General features: G+C 45.3%; 1 protein-coding gene across 1 annotated transcript in view; it reads left to right on the forward strand.

The window, feature by feature from the left end:
• Positions 1 to 12377, forward strand: part of LOC116833501 (lysine-specific demethylase 5B-like) — a 51766-nt gene that overhangs the window by 32255 nt on the left and 7134 nt on the right. The window contains 1 exon segment of the mRNA XM_032795078.2: positions 10603 to 10680. Within this exon segment, the coding sequence (XP_032650969.2) occupies positions 10603 to 10680 (78 nt within the window).

A 12377-nucleotide genomic window follows, 5' to 3' on the forward strand; every position in this document is an offset into this window, starting at 1 on the left:
ATGGATATAGGAAACAGAAGTGGTTGAGAAATCGTTGGGTTTGGATAAAGAGGGGAAAACAAGGGTGAGTTGTGCGAGGAGTCTACTAAGCCACCTAACCAGGTGGAAGAGGTGATGCGCTTTTTTTTAAAACAACAACAAAAGTCACCAAAGCCCAAGATTTGGTGGAGGGAGTTCAACCCCTATCAGAGTATATGTGGGAAAATAACACTATCGGGGCACGACTATTCAGTAAGTCCTGGACTGGCATTTGCAGACTAACTTTTTATTTCAAAAAGTTAAAAAGCTAGCTGGGGCGGAAAGCTGTTCTAAGAATTTACAATAGGAAGGTAAGCTCGTTGAATTGAAAGTGAAGGAAGCTTGGTGAAAGTGATCATAAATCAGAGAGTTGCAAAATTCTAAGGAAGGTAGAAGGAGTTCACAAAAAGAGGACAATGGATTTCAGGAAGCTGGTTGTCGTAAGCTCAGAGAGCTGATAGTTAGGTCTCAGGGATCAAACTGAGGGAAAACTACAACTGAGGAGAGGCAGTTTTCAAAGGGACACTATTAAGGCCCAAAAGCCAAGCTATTCCGAAGTGTGAAAGAAAAAGATGTGCGAAAAGACCACGTGGCTAAGACCACGAAGAGCTTGCATGACCTAACAAAAAAAAAGGATCATATAAAAATGGAAACTAGTCAGATTATCAGAAGGAGATATAGCCAAACAACAGGAATGAAGGGCAAATAAAAGTGCAAGATACAATAATGAAGTAACTATGTTGGGAATAAAGGAGAAACAAAGACTTTACAATACATTAGAAGCAATAGAGCAAGACAGGGCGAGGGGCCCCGCTACAGTGAGGAAGGAGATAACAGTGAACAGGAAATTGGAAAATGGCAGAGACGCTACCGATTCTTGTTCTGAGAAGTCTGAAGGAAGTCTAACATATGAACTTGATGGGAAGGGGTATTAAAGAATAAAATAAAAAAAGAGCAAGTTAAAAATCACTTAGAAAAGTGTACGATGCGCATCACAGGTGCCTGATGAAATGCATCCTAGAATAATCAAGGAGTTTATATAGAGGATATCTGAGCCTCTACTTATACTTTGGAAAGTCATTGGGAGACGGAGAGATTTCCAGAACGACGGAAAAGTAAAACGTGATGCGCCATGCTAAAAAAGAGAAATAAAAACAACCCAGAAATACAGACCAGTTAGTTTCACTTCGTCCAGGGAAGATAATGGAGCAAGTAATAAAGAACTCATCTGAAACACTTGGAAGTGAAGGAAAGCCAGCATGATTTAAAAGAAGAAAACAATTCCCCCCCCGGTTCAAACCAACTGATAGCTTCTTTGATAGGATATGATCTGGGATAAGGGGAACGTGATGTGGTATACCCTAAACTTAGTAAGGCTTTGATACATCGCGCATGATATCCTTATCGATAAAGCTAGCAAATACAATTTAGAGGGCTACTATAAGGGGTTGCATAACTGATCTGGAATAACTGTAGTCCAGAGAGTAGTTATTAATGGCTCCCATAGCCTGCGAAAGGTAGTACAAAGGGGGTTCGGAGGGCTGTCTTTGGGACACGGCTCTGTAATATCTCACAACGACCTGATGTTGGCATAGAAAGTACGTCTTATATTGCAGACAATAGCCAAACTAGGAGGATGCAACTGCTTGAGAACAGGGTCCAAAATCAAAATGATCTGACAAATTGGAGAAAATCTGAGGTAAAACCGGGATGAAGTTCATAAAACAACATCAAAGTGCTCCACTTAGAGGAACAATCAGTTTCACTACAAATGGGAAAGGGACGTCAGAAGGAGTAATGGCAGAAAGAAGATCTAGAGGTCATTGGACCACAAGCTAAAATGACAAAGAGTGAACGTTGCAAAAAAGCAAACTGATTCTGGATGCATTAACCAGTTGGTGAACAAGACACGAGAAGTCATTCTCCACATCTACTGCTGCCTTTTAGGCTCCCTCAACTGGAGATTGTATCCAGTTCGGCACCGCATTCAAGAAAGAGTTGGAGAAACGGAGAGGGTCCAGAAAGAGTCAACAAAGATAAAGTCTGAGAACATGAACTAAATGAGAACGGCTGAAAGATTGGGTTTATTAGTTTGGAAAAGAAGAGACGAGAGGACATGATTAGCGTTCCAGTTAAAAAGGGTGTCATCAAGGAGGGAGAAAACTGTCACCTTTTCCTAAGATAAGACAAGAAGCAATGGCTTAACTGCAGCAAGGGAGATTTAGGTGGAGATTAGGAAAAATTCCTAACTTCGGGTAAAGTTAACACTGGAATAAATGCGTAGGAGGTTGTGGATCTCCATCTCTTGGATATTTAAGAATATAGTTAGATAAATGTCTATCAGGGATGGTCTAGACAGTATTTGGTCCTGCCATGAGGGCAGGGGACTGGACTCAATGACCTCTTGAGGGCCCTTCCAGTCCTAGAGTCTATGAATCAGCCAATTTCTCAGGGACTGGTCAGGCTGTACCCTCAAATGTGGCAACCAGTCCCTCCCTGGGACTTCAGTCTAATACTATGGAGACTTATGTTGCTAGCGGTTCAAACAGGGGCCACGTGTTTGGTGCTCTGCCTATCCTGGAAGGTAGCATTCCTGGTAGCCAAAACATCAGCCAGGAGGGTTTCTGAGATTAAGGCCTTCACATCCGAGCCTCCATAACCGGGTCTTCTACAAGGACAAGGTCCAGCTCTGTCCTCACCCAGCCTTCCTTCTGAAGGTAGTCTTGCTATTTCACATGAACTAGGACATATTCCTCCCAGTCTTTTACACAAGACTGCATGCCAGTAACCGAGAGCGGAGACTTCATTCCATGGATGTAATGTGAGCATTGGCCTTTTACATTGAGAGGACAAAACCATTTTGCAGGTCAACTCAGCTGTTAGTGGCCATAGCGGACAGATTGAAGGGCCTCCCGATCTCGTTCCAAAGAATCTCATCGTGGATTATGTCCTGTATCTGTGCGTGCTACAACTTGGCAAAGGTACCTGCTACAGTGCTTACAGCACATTCCACAAGGGCTTAGGCATCCTCTGCGGCATTCCTGCCACAGGTTTTGATCCAGGACATCTGTAGGGTAGCAATGTGGTCCTCTGGACACACCTTCACTTTGCATTACATCATTACACAGCAAGCTAGAGAAGATGCTGCATTTGGCAGAGTGGTGCTCCAGTCCACGAGTCAATGAGCTCCAACCCCTCCTGTTCAACCGCTTGGGAGTCACCTACTTGGAATCGACCTGAGCAAGCTCTCGAAGAAGAAAAAACAGTTGCTTACCTTCTGTAACTGTTGTTGTTTTGAGATGTGTTGCTCATGTCCATTCCAAGACCTACCCGCCTAGCCCTCTGTCAGAGCCAGCTGGCAAGGTGGGGCGCTGGCAGGGGCCATCTGAGCTGACCCAATGAATGCCACTAGGAGAAAAACCTTTTGGTGGCTGTGCATATGGTGTGCCCACGCTTACTTGGAATGGACATGAGCAACACATCTTGGAGAACAGTAGTTATGGAAGGTAGGTTATCATTTTTTTTCCAAACAAGATTTGACTTGATTTCAAGTGATGGAGAATCCATCACATCCCTAGGTAAATTGTTCCAGTGATTGATTACCCTCATTGTTAAAAATCTGTGCCTTATTTGTAGACTGAACTTTTGGTAGCTTCAGCTCTAGTGGTTGGATACTGGATAGCTGTTATACTATTTTTTTTGCTATACTAAAAAGCGCTCTGTCATCATAAATATTCTCCTCATGGAGGTATTTGTAGACGGTGATCAAGCTGCCTCTTATCTTTCTCTTGGATGAGCTAAATAGATAGTTTCTAAAGGCAGGTTTTACAGACCTCATAGCATTGTAGATCTTTTCTGAAAACAGTGTTTTATAGGAAACAGACAATTTCTGTCAAAAATTTTCCATATATAATCTGAGTAAATTTAGAACTTTCAGAATAGTTTAAACAAACTTCATTAAATGGTTTCAGAGTTATAATGAGTTAAAAATTGCCCCCAAAAGATTTCATTGTCAAAGTCTCATGATTTTTCAGGCCCCTCTACTTTAAAAGCTACGAACTGTAAAAAGTCAGTCATAGTGAGAGTTTGGGCTCTCTGGTGTTAAGTAATTTTATTAACTAACAGAAATTTTCATCTGATTTCATATGATTAGCCAAGAGAGAGAAGTTTTACAGTGACTAGGTGAGTTGTACAGGAAATATTTAAGTATTGGCTGGTTAAAAACAGGAGCTCTCTGAAACCAATCACCTGCTCAGGACTATTATAGGTATTGTGGAATGTGTATAGTACTCTAGGATTTACACATGCAACTTGTCAGTATGCTAGTCCGATGAGGTGATGAATAGTGTTGCTTGCATCCTAGAAGAAGTGCTGCTTTTGGTATAAGTATAGGTTATTAGTCACTCAAATGATACAAACTCCCTTTATTTAATCTTAATGTAAAAGGTTCCCTTTCATATATTTTAAGGCTAGAAGGGTCCATTATGATTATCTAGTCTGATCTCCTGCATAACACAGGCACTAGAATTTAGCTAAGTGATGTAATTCAAAGATTTCTGGAATGAAACTAGATCATATCTTTTAGAAAGATTTCAAATCTTGCCATCCCTTGGGAATTTGTTCAATGGTAAATTACCCATTTATATCTTAGGTTATGTCTGCTGGTGCAGAGTTTTTGTGTTGTAAGTTTCACTGGTGATAGGGAACAGGGGAAAGAAAAGCGCTGGTTTGTGTACTCACTTAAGTCGTTAGGCGTCAGAGTATTTACATTAGCAGCACTTCCATCCCCAATGAGAGCAGCGCTGTAGGGCAGCTATCCAATAGTGCAGGTCTCTTGATAAGTCTTGGGGGTGGGGGGGGAGGTGGCTGAGCGGAAGACATTCTGGGTCCCTGCTCAGTGCCCCGTGATGCACTGCTTCATGTCCCAGCAGCCCCATTACTTCCTTGTTTCTTTTTGTGGCATTTTTTTAACACCCCCTCCCCCCACTGTCTGGCTGCTTTCTCCGCCTCATCTATAAGCAGGAATGGATCCTGCACTGCTGTCCACTATTCTGATAGCTGTCACTTGCACATCGCGCTTAGCAGTGCAGCTGTTCTTAAAGTTGCAAAGAGAGCTGCAGTTAGAGATGCCTGATGAGCTGCCTGAAATGGAAATAAGTAACATTTGATTGTTTTTGGCATTAACTGAGGAGCTGTGCAGTGTGAAATGGTGTTTTTGGGCTAAGGAAACTAGCTCAGAGTGGTGGGATCATATTGTTATATATGTCTGGGATGACAACCAGTGGCTTCAAAACTTTCAGATGCGGAGAGACATCTTCATGGAACTGTGTGCTGAACTTTCCCCGGATATCCTCTGGAGGCCAAAAGATGTTTACACAGGTAGAATGTGTCTTTCACTTTCACAACAGTGCAAAAAGAGCAGCAGAAAGAGTTGTATACCTCTCGTGAAGGTGGTTTTCTTTTTGCGGTGAAACTTCTGAGCTTCACCACAAAAAGTTATTAACAAGTGTAGATGGTCCTGGGGTTTTAGTGCAAAAAAGGGACTTTTTGTGCTTTAAATGGCAAGTGTAGACATAGCCGTAGGCCATGGCTACACTCCCAGCTGTACAGCGTGGGAGTTACAGCTGTCTTCATGCAGCTGTGTAGGGAAAGCACTGCAGTGTGGCCACACTGAAGCTACCACGGCTGCAGTGTGGCACATTTGCAGCGCTGTTGGGAGTGTGGCATTGTGGCAGCTCCACAGAGCACCTGTCCCATTTTGGGCGCCGTAGGTTATGGGAGGGACGAGGGTGCAGTCATTCTGCTTCTGTCGCAACGCCCGTGGTGCATCGCTTCACATCGAGGCACTCACAGTTTTCCATCGCAGTTTGGTGCCATTGTGAGTCCTGTGGCAGGGTGATTTCTGTGGGAAATGGAGCCCGACTGCTGAGGACTTTGCTGATAGACTGTCGCCAGCACATCACGTTTGGCAGTTGAGCTATTCCTGTCAGCTCCAAAGTGACAGTGAGTGAAGTCCGACGATGATATGAGTCTGATGGCATGTGACGCTAAATGCTTGTGGCATTCACGAAAATGCTCTGCACCATGGAACGCTGCGTTGGGCTCAGGAAACAAGCCTGAGTGGTGGATCACATTGTCGTGGAAGTCTGGGATGACGAGCAGTGGCTGACAGAACTTTCGGATGGAAGAACCTTTTTGGACTGGTGAGACTCGCCCCCACCTGCGACGCAGGACACGATTGGAGCTGCCGCTGGTGGGAAGCAGGTGGCTATTGCGTCTGGAAGCTGGCAACTCCAGACAGCTACCGATCAGTCGCAACAGTTTGGAGTGGGAATCGACGCTGTTGGATACGGTTATCGGAAGTGCAAGGCCATTATCGCATCCGCTAGAAGAACCGTGACTCTGGGACATGCAGGACATTCTGGATGCTTTGCACAAATGGTTTCCCTCTACTGTGGAGCGCGATAGATGGGACGCATATTCCTATTCTGGGCACACCACCACGTGGTATCTGAGTACATAATCGAAGGAGTATTTCCTATGGTTCTCCAGGGCGTTGTGGATCACCGTGGGCGTTTCATTGACATTAAATAGGCTGGCCTGAAGGTGCATGAGCACACATCTTTCAGACAGCCTGTTCAGGAAGTGCAGGCAGGGACTTTTTTCCCAGACGAAAGTCATCAGTAGGTACGTGAAATGCCTTTGTGATCTTTGGAAGCCCCGCTTACCATTAATTCCTTGGCTCATAAACCCGTATACAGGGAGCTTGACAGGAGCCAGGACGGTTCAACTACAGCTGAGCCGGTGCAAGAATGACTGTGGAGTATATCTTTGGCCGTTTAAAAGGCGCTGGCGATCTCTGTATGGAAGCTAGACTGGGGAAAGCAGCATCCCAGGCGGTATATCCGCGTGGTTACCTCCAAATATTGTGAAGGAAGGGTGAAACATTCAGTCAGGAATGGACCTCCCATGTTCAAGGCCTGAGGCTGAATTTGCACAGCCAGGAGAGCAGGGCTACTAGAGCCCAGCACAGGGCACAGGATAGGGATGCCTTGAGGGAATTGGGTTGAAAACCCACGTATGTTGGTACCTATTGCACGGAGGAAGTGCATGGTTAAATAGTAGGAACTGTTTTTCCTAAATGATTGCAGTGCATGTTTCTTTCCTGGGCTAGGTATCTTTCACTTCTGCATAATAGACTGTTTTTTTCAAAGACAGAATTCATTTATTGAAAGAAAATAACTTCTGACATAGAAACATTTGGAAACCTAAAATGGTCAGAGCTGGTGGATGGTGAAAGCTTACGTAGTCACAGGGTTTGAATTGTCCTATCTGGAGTGCTGTGCAATGACTGCTGCACTTCAGGATGCTATACTGCATGGTGATGGGGTGAGTGAGAGGGTAAGAGGTCTAGTTCTGTACGTTCACCAACCAGCCTGAGTGTTGGGGCTGCGTGGTGGTAAGAACCTGGATGGGGGAAGGGGGTGGAGCTGACATTGGGCACAAGGGAAAAGCTTTGGACGGGGAGGGGGGAGCACGTAGTGCTGCTGGCCGGCTACGAGTGACTGGATACAGTCCGTTTGGCGCGCCAGGATGCTTTCAGCTGCTTTGTGCTTTTCTTCTTAGCTGCTGCGTTCTCTGGCAGAGCATGCTTTCCCTTGTCTCCAGTCCTGCAGTTTTTTAGCTCTCGGGATGGTACATCGCTGCTTTAGAGCATGTCATCTTGCTTTTTCGCGGCTTTTCCTGAGGTTTAGTGCCTCTGCCCAGTGATGAGACGGGCAGTCCAGTGGTCAAGGACACTGTTCGAAGACAAAATGCAACAGTTAAAACAGGACACAGCTGCATTGTATAATTCACCCCAGACAGTTATTCGTATAGTGAAGGAGTTACAGTCTTCACTTAGCATACTTTTCCCATACCAAACAGAGCACACCTATCCCACAGGAGCAGGAAATGGTGAGTAAGGGGGAGTGATTGCTTCAGGGATGTGCAGGGGTTCTGTGCATTGGGGAGCAGCAAATGCTGGCAGGGGGCACCTACACTGAACACTCCAATCATTTCCACAGGAGTTAATCCTGGAAGATATCTTGCGCTGCGGTCACCTGGAAGAGTGGAGAGGGTCTTCTACAGCAATGCAGATTCCGCCCAGCCCCTATGCAGCTTGCTGTGTGCAGCAATGGTCCCTCCCACCTCGCGGCACCCATGGCTGACCATTAGGCCTGACTGGGACAAGACCCAGTGGCTCTCCCTATAAACTTGTGCAGCGCATTGCCACCGCTCTGGCTGAAACTTTTGAAGAGATTACTAGGCAACGTGATAGACCACATCAGTGGCTATTCCACATCTAGGTCATGCATGCAGGCAGCCCAAACCCCCCTCTCTTCTCCTGAAACATTGCATCCTAATAAACTGCTACCGAACCCGTCCTCTGCTTGCCTACAACAGCTTCGACCCGCTTCAGCTTGACTTGCTACTCTGTCGCTGCTGTGGACTGGCTTTCCTCCGGCTTTGGATGGTCCTGGCTGCATTGTACCTGGCTCCAGGGTGTCTCCGTCCAGCCCGTACCCATCACTCTGGTGTTTCCTCCACCCGCCCCCCTGCTGCCCAGTTGTCCATCGTGGTCGTGCGATTGGCAGTGGGGTCGCCCAACAAGTACGCGTCCACTCCTTTGTAATACGGCAGGTCATGGAGGCCGCCCTGTGTGGCGCTTTCGCTCCAGTGCTTTGTTTATTAGGCACTCGTCGCTCCTTACTTTACTGCCGCACTGCAAAACCGCGTCCGGTCATGGTCATCGGCGCCCTTTCGGCATAGCGCCTTGAGATCGCCATAAGGTATCGTAATTTCTCGGCTGGAGCGCAGCTGTACTGCACAGCTTCCCACCCCAACACTGATGAGGTCAACTGCAACTCTATTGCTCCATGCGGGGGCCGTTTGGCGTGGAGGCATGGTCCCTGGAAAGATTCACTGATTGATTGCACTCCACACCTGGCTGAGCAAACAGAAGGGATTTAAATTCCCGGGGTATTTAAAGGGTGGGTCCCCTGAGGCCAGGGGAGCAGTAGAGTGCAAACTGATGAGCAGAGTGTGAACAGGCATTTCTGGGATAAACCCTCTATATCCTGGCGAGCATCCAGCGCTTTAGGTGGCCAAACTTGTGGAGGAGCGCTGCAAATCACCAGCCCTGGCAATCCTTATACCCCAAGCAGAGCAGGAGTACAGCCAGCGCTGCAATCAGGGAGATGCAGCGCTGTATGTGCCTTGCAAGTGTGGACGGTGAGTAAGTTGCAGCACTGGTGGTGGGTTTACAATGCTGCAACTCTCCAGTGTAGCCAAGGCCTTAGTTCCACTTTGGACATTGGTGATTTCAGCTTCCAGTCCATTAGATCTTTCTTTGTCTGCTAACGAAGAGCCCTGTAATAATAGAAACCTGCTCCCTTGGCAAATTACCTCATTGTAAGTGTGTTTTCCTCATTATGAATCGTTCTTGTGGCTCTTCCTGAACTATCTCCAATTTTTCAGCATTCTGGCTCTGCCACAGACTTGCTATGTGATGTTGGACATGATCATCTCATACTGCAGAATTACACCAAATTAAGGGTATAAATTAAAAGTAATAATAGTAAAGAAACTCTAATGTATGTGACATCATTGTTATAGTGAAAAAGTCTTGAAAATCGATGGAGATTGGGTTTGAGACTGTAAAACTTTTCATGTTAAATGTTCCTGCTAAAATAACATACTGCCCATGATACTGATTTTGAATTTGCCGAATCCACAGGAAGTCATTGAGAAACGGCAAATATGATCTTCCCTGGTAAATGATACTGTGTCACTTCAATATCAGAAGTTCTATTACCATTGTTATCCTTCTATAATTACAGAGGATAAAAAGATACCTTGATATGTAAGAAATTGGTATCAGATTTAAACTAAGCTTAATTTGGCTCTACTAAATAAACTTTATACACCAACTGGCTGTGATATGTGTGGTGAGGTGGGTGAGGTAATATCTTTATTGGTCCAATAAGAGAGATTATTTCACCCACCTTGTCAGTCCCAGGATATTAGACACACATGGCTATAACTACACTGCATGTGACAAATGTGAGCAGTCTGAGAGATATTATTGCTTTGTTATCTTACGTAAATGCTACCCACCAACTTTAGATGATCCCTGTCGAAGTAAGAGTGGTGGTGTATGTGTGTTTTTTTCTTGTTAGATATATTTCAGCTGTTTCTGAATATTTTTAAACAAGATACTCCTGAAGTAGTTATTTTTGGTTGACCACATAGGCGCTGTTGCTAAGAGATCAGGCAGAGACCCTGTTTGTGGTGGTGGTGTGTGGTTTGTGTGTTGTTTTTGTTTTTTTACTTCTAGTGAGTGAACGTGTGTTCGTTGAGGTGTTTGAGTATTGTGAGATGATTTGGGGAAAATATTAGATTTCTTCACATTTGAAAATGGAGGAGAAGTGTGGCTGTCTTTGGGTTTGGCTTTGTTTTAACTTTAGGTGTATCTAGCTTGTAAACGCAAAAAATATATTGAATTTTCCTATTCTGTTTACTGAAGCTTTTCTCTTTCCCCAGGACTGGCAGCCACCATTTGCATGTGATGTCGATAAACTTCATTTTACTCCACGGATCCAGAGGCTTAATGAGTTGGAGGTAGTGTCAGAAACTGATGCCATTAACATTAGAGTCCTCTTGAAGGAGTAAATATGTTCAAAGTAGTTCATTCTTTAGCATGTGCAATGAAGCAAAAGGTCGCTTTTGCTCCAAACTGCATTTAATAAAACAAATATTTTTAAAAATAACACTGGGATGGATACTCCATGGTGTTGACCCACTGTGGCTCCCACAGATGTCAGTTGACACTTTAGGTCATAGTATAAGGGGGTAGCCATGTTAGTCTGTATCCACAAAAACAACAAGGACTCCAGTGACACTTTAAAGACTAACAGATTTATTTGGGCATAATTTTTTGTGGGTAAAAAACCCACTTCTTCAGATGCATGGAGTGAGAATTACAGATGCATTATTATATTGACACATGAAGAGAAGGGAGTTACCTCACAAGTGGAGAACCAGTGTTGACAGGGCCAATACAATCAGGGTGCATGTAGTTCACTCCCAACAATTGATGAGATAAGAGGACTGTCACTCCAGCGAGAGGAAAAACTGCTTCTGTACGTAGAGCCAAGCCTACCTCTCAGTCCCTATTCAGGCGCAGATTAATGTATTAAATCTTGCAATGAATTTTAGTTTCTGACAAGATTCGTCTCTTGAAATGCTGTTCTCTCTGAGTTTTTGTTCAACGTCATGGCTAGCTTTTAAATCTAAAGAATGTCACAGAAGACTGAAGTGTTTCCTACTGGCATTTTTGTATGTTACCATTACTGATGTGGGATTTGTGTCATCGACCTTATTCGATTCTACATATTCGCTAGTATTCTTTTTTGAGTTAACTGGTTTTGATTAATCTATATTTCATGCCCTTTATTGTTCTAGTGTCTTGTTTTGTATTGGCACGAAGCGGCCAGGAACGCTCACGCAGGTCGAGGATCCGCATTGTGTCTAGAAAGCACTGTAACAATCATTAATAGTACATGAAGTCCCTCCCTGAGGTCTAGCATTCATTATAACCTGAGACGAGTGTGGTGTCAGGAAGGATGTAACAGATATGTAATATAAGGGTAGTGGCTAGCAGTTAGAAATTTCAACAGCACTGCCTGATCGGCACCGCGCTACTCGGGAGCGCTGCCAGCGCAGCGCTTAAGTGTGAGTTAGTCAGAGCAGTCGCATGCAGCTGGGAGAGAGCTGCCGCACGCGTGGGAGAGAGGCTCTTCGGCCAGCGGCTGCTTGAGCACCGCATCCTTATGGGTGTAGGCATGCAGCGGCTGGGAGGCCGCATTCTTCCAACGCTGCTTGCCCGATTACACTGACGACTTACAGCGCTAGCATCTTGCAGGCACTCGAGGGGGGTGTTTTCACAACCCTTGGGAGCGGCGCCAAGTTGCAGCGCGTAAGTGCCATTGTAGCTGCAAGCCTAATTTAGCGATGGTACTAGTTCTGTGGCACCTTTAGGACGTCTCACATAGCAGAAATAAACTCAATCGCCTGCTTGCTGTTTGAGATGGCAGTATTCTTATGGCGTTATGGTGTGTGAGCGTTTGATGAGGGACTATGAGGGGGAGAATAATGGGTGGCTTTAGAATTTTCACTGGATAAGGGACGCAGGGGGACAGCGCAGAGGTGCTTGTGGGAGAGAAGTGGCCGAACAGTGGCCGAGTCTGGCATACGGATGGCCGAGAGGGAAGGTGGTCAGTGACTCAGCTCATGGAGAGATAAGGTTCAGGAAAAGG

This window comes from Chelonoidis abingdonii, chromosome 4 (assembly GCF_003597395.2).
Source record: "Chelonoidis abingdonii isolate Lonesome George chromosome 4, CheloAbing_2.0, whole genome shotgun sequence".
In the NCBI taxonomy this organism is placed as follows: domain Eukaryota; kingdom Metazoa; phylum Chordata; order Testudines; family Testudinidae; genus Chelonoidis; species Chelonoidis abingdonii.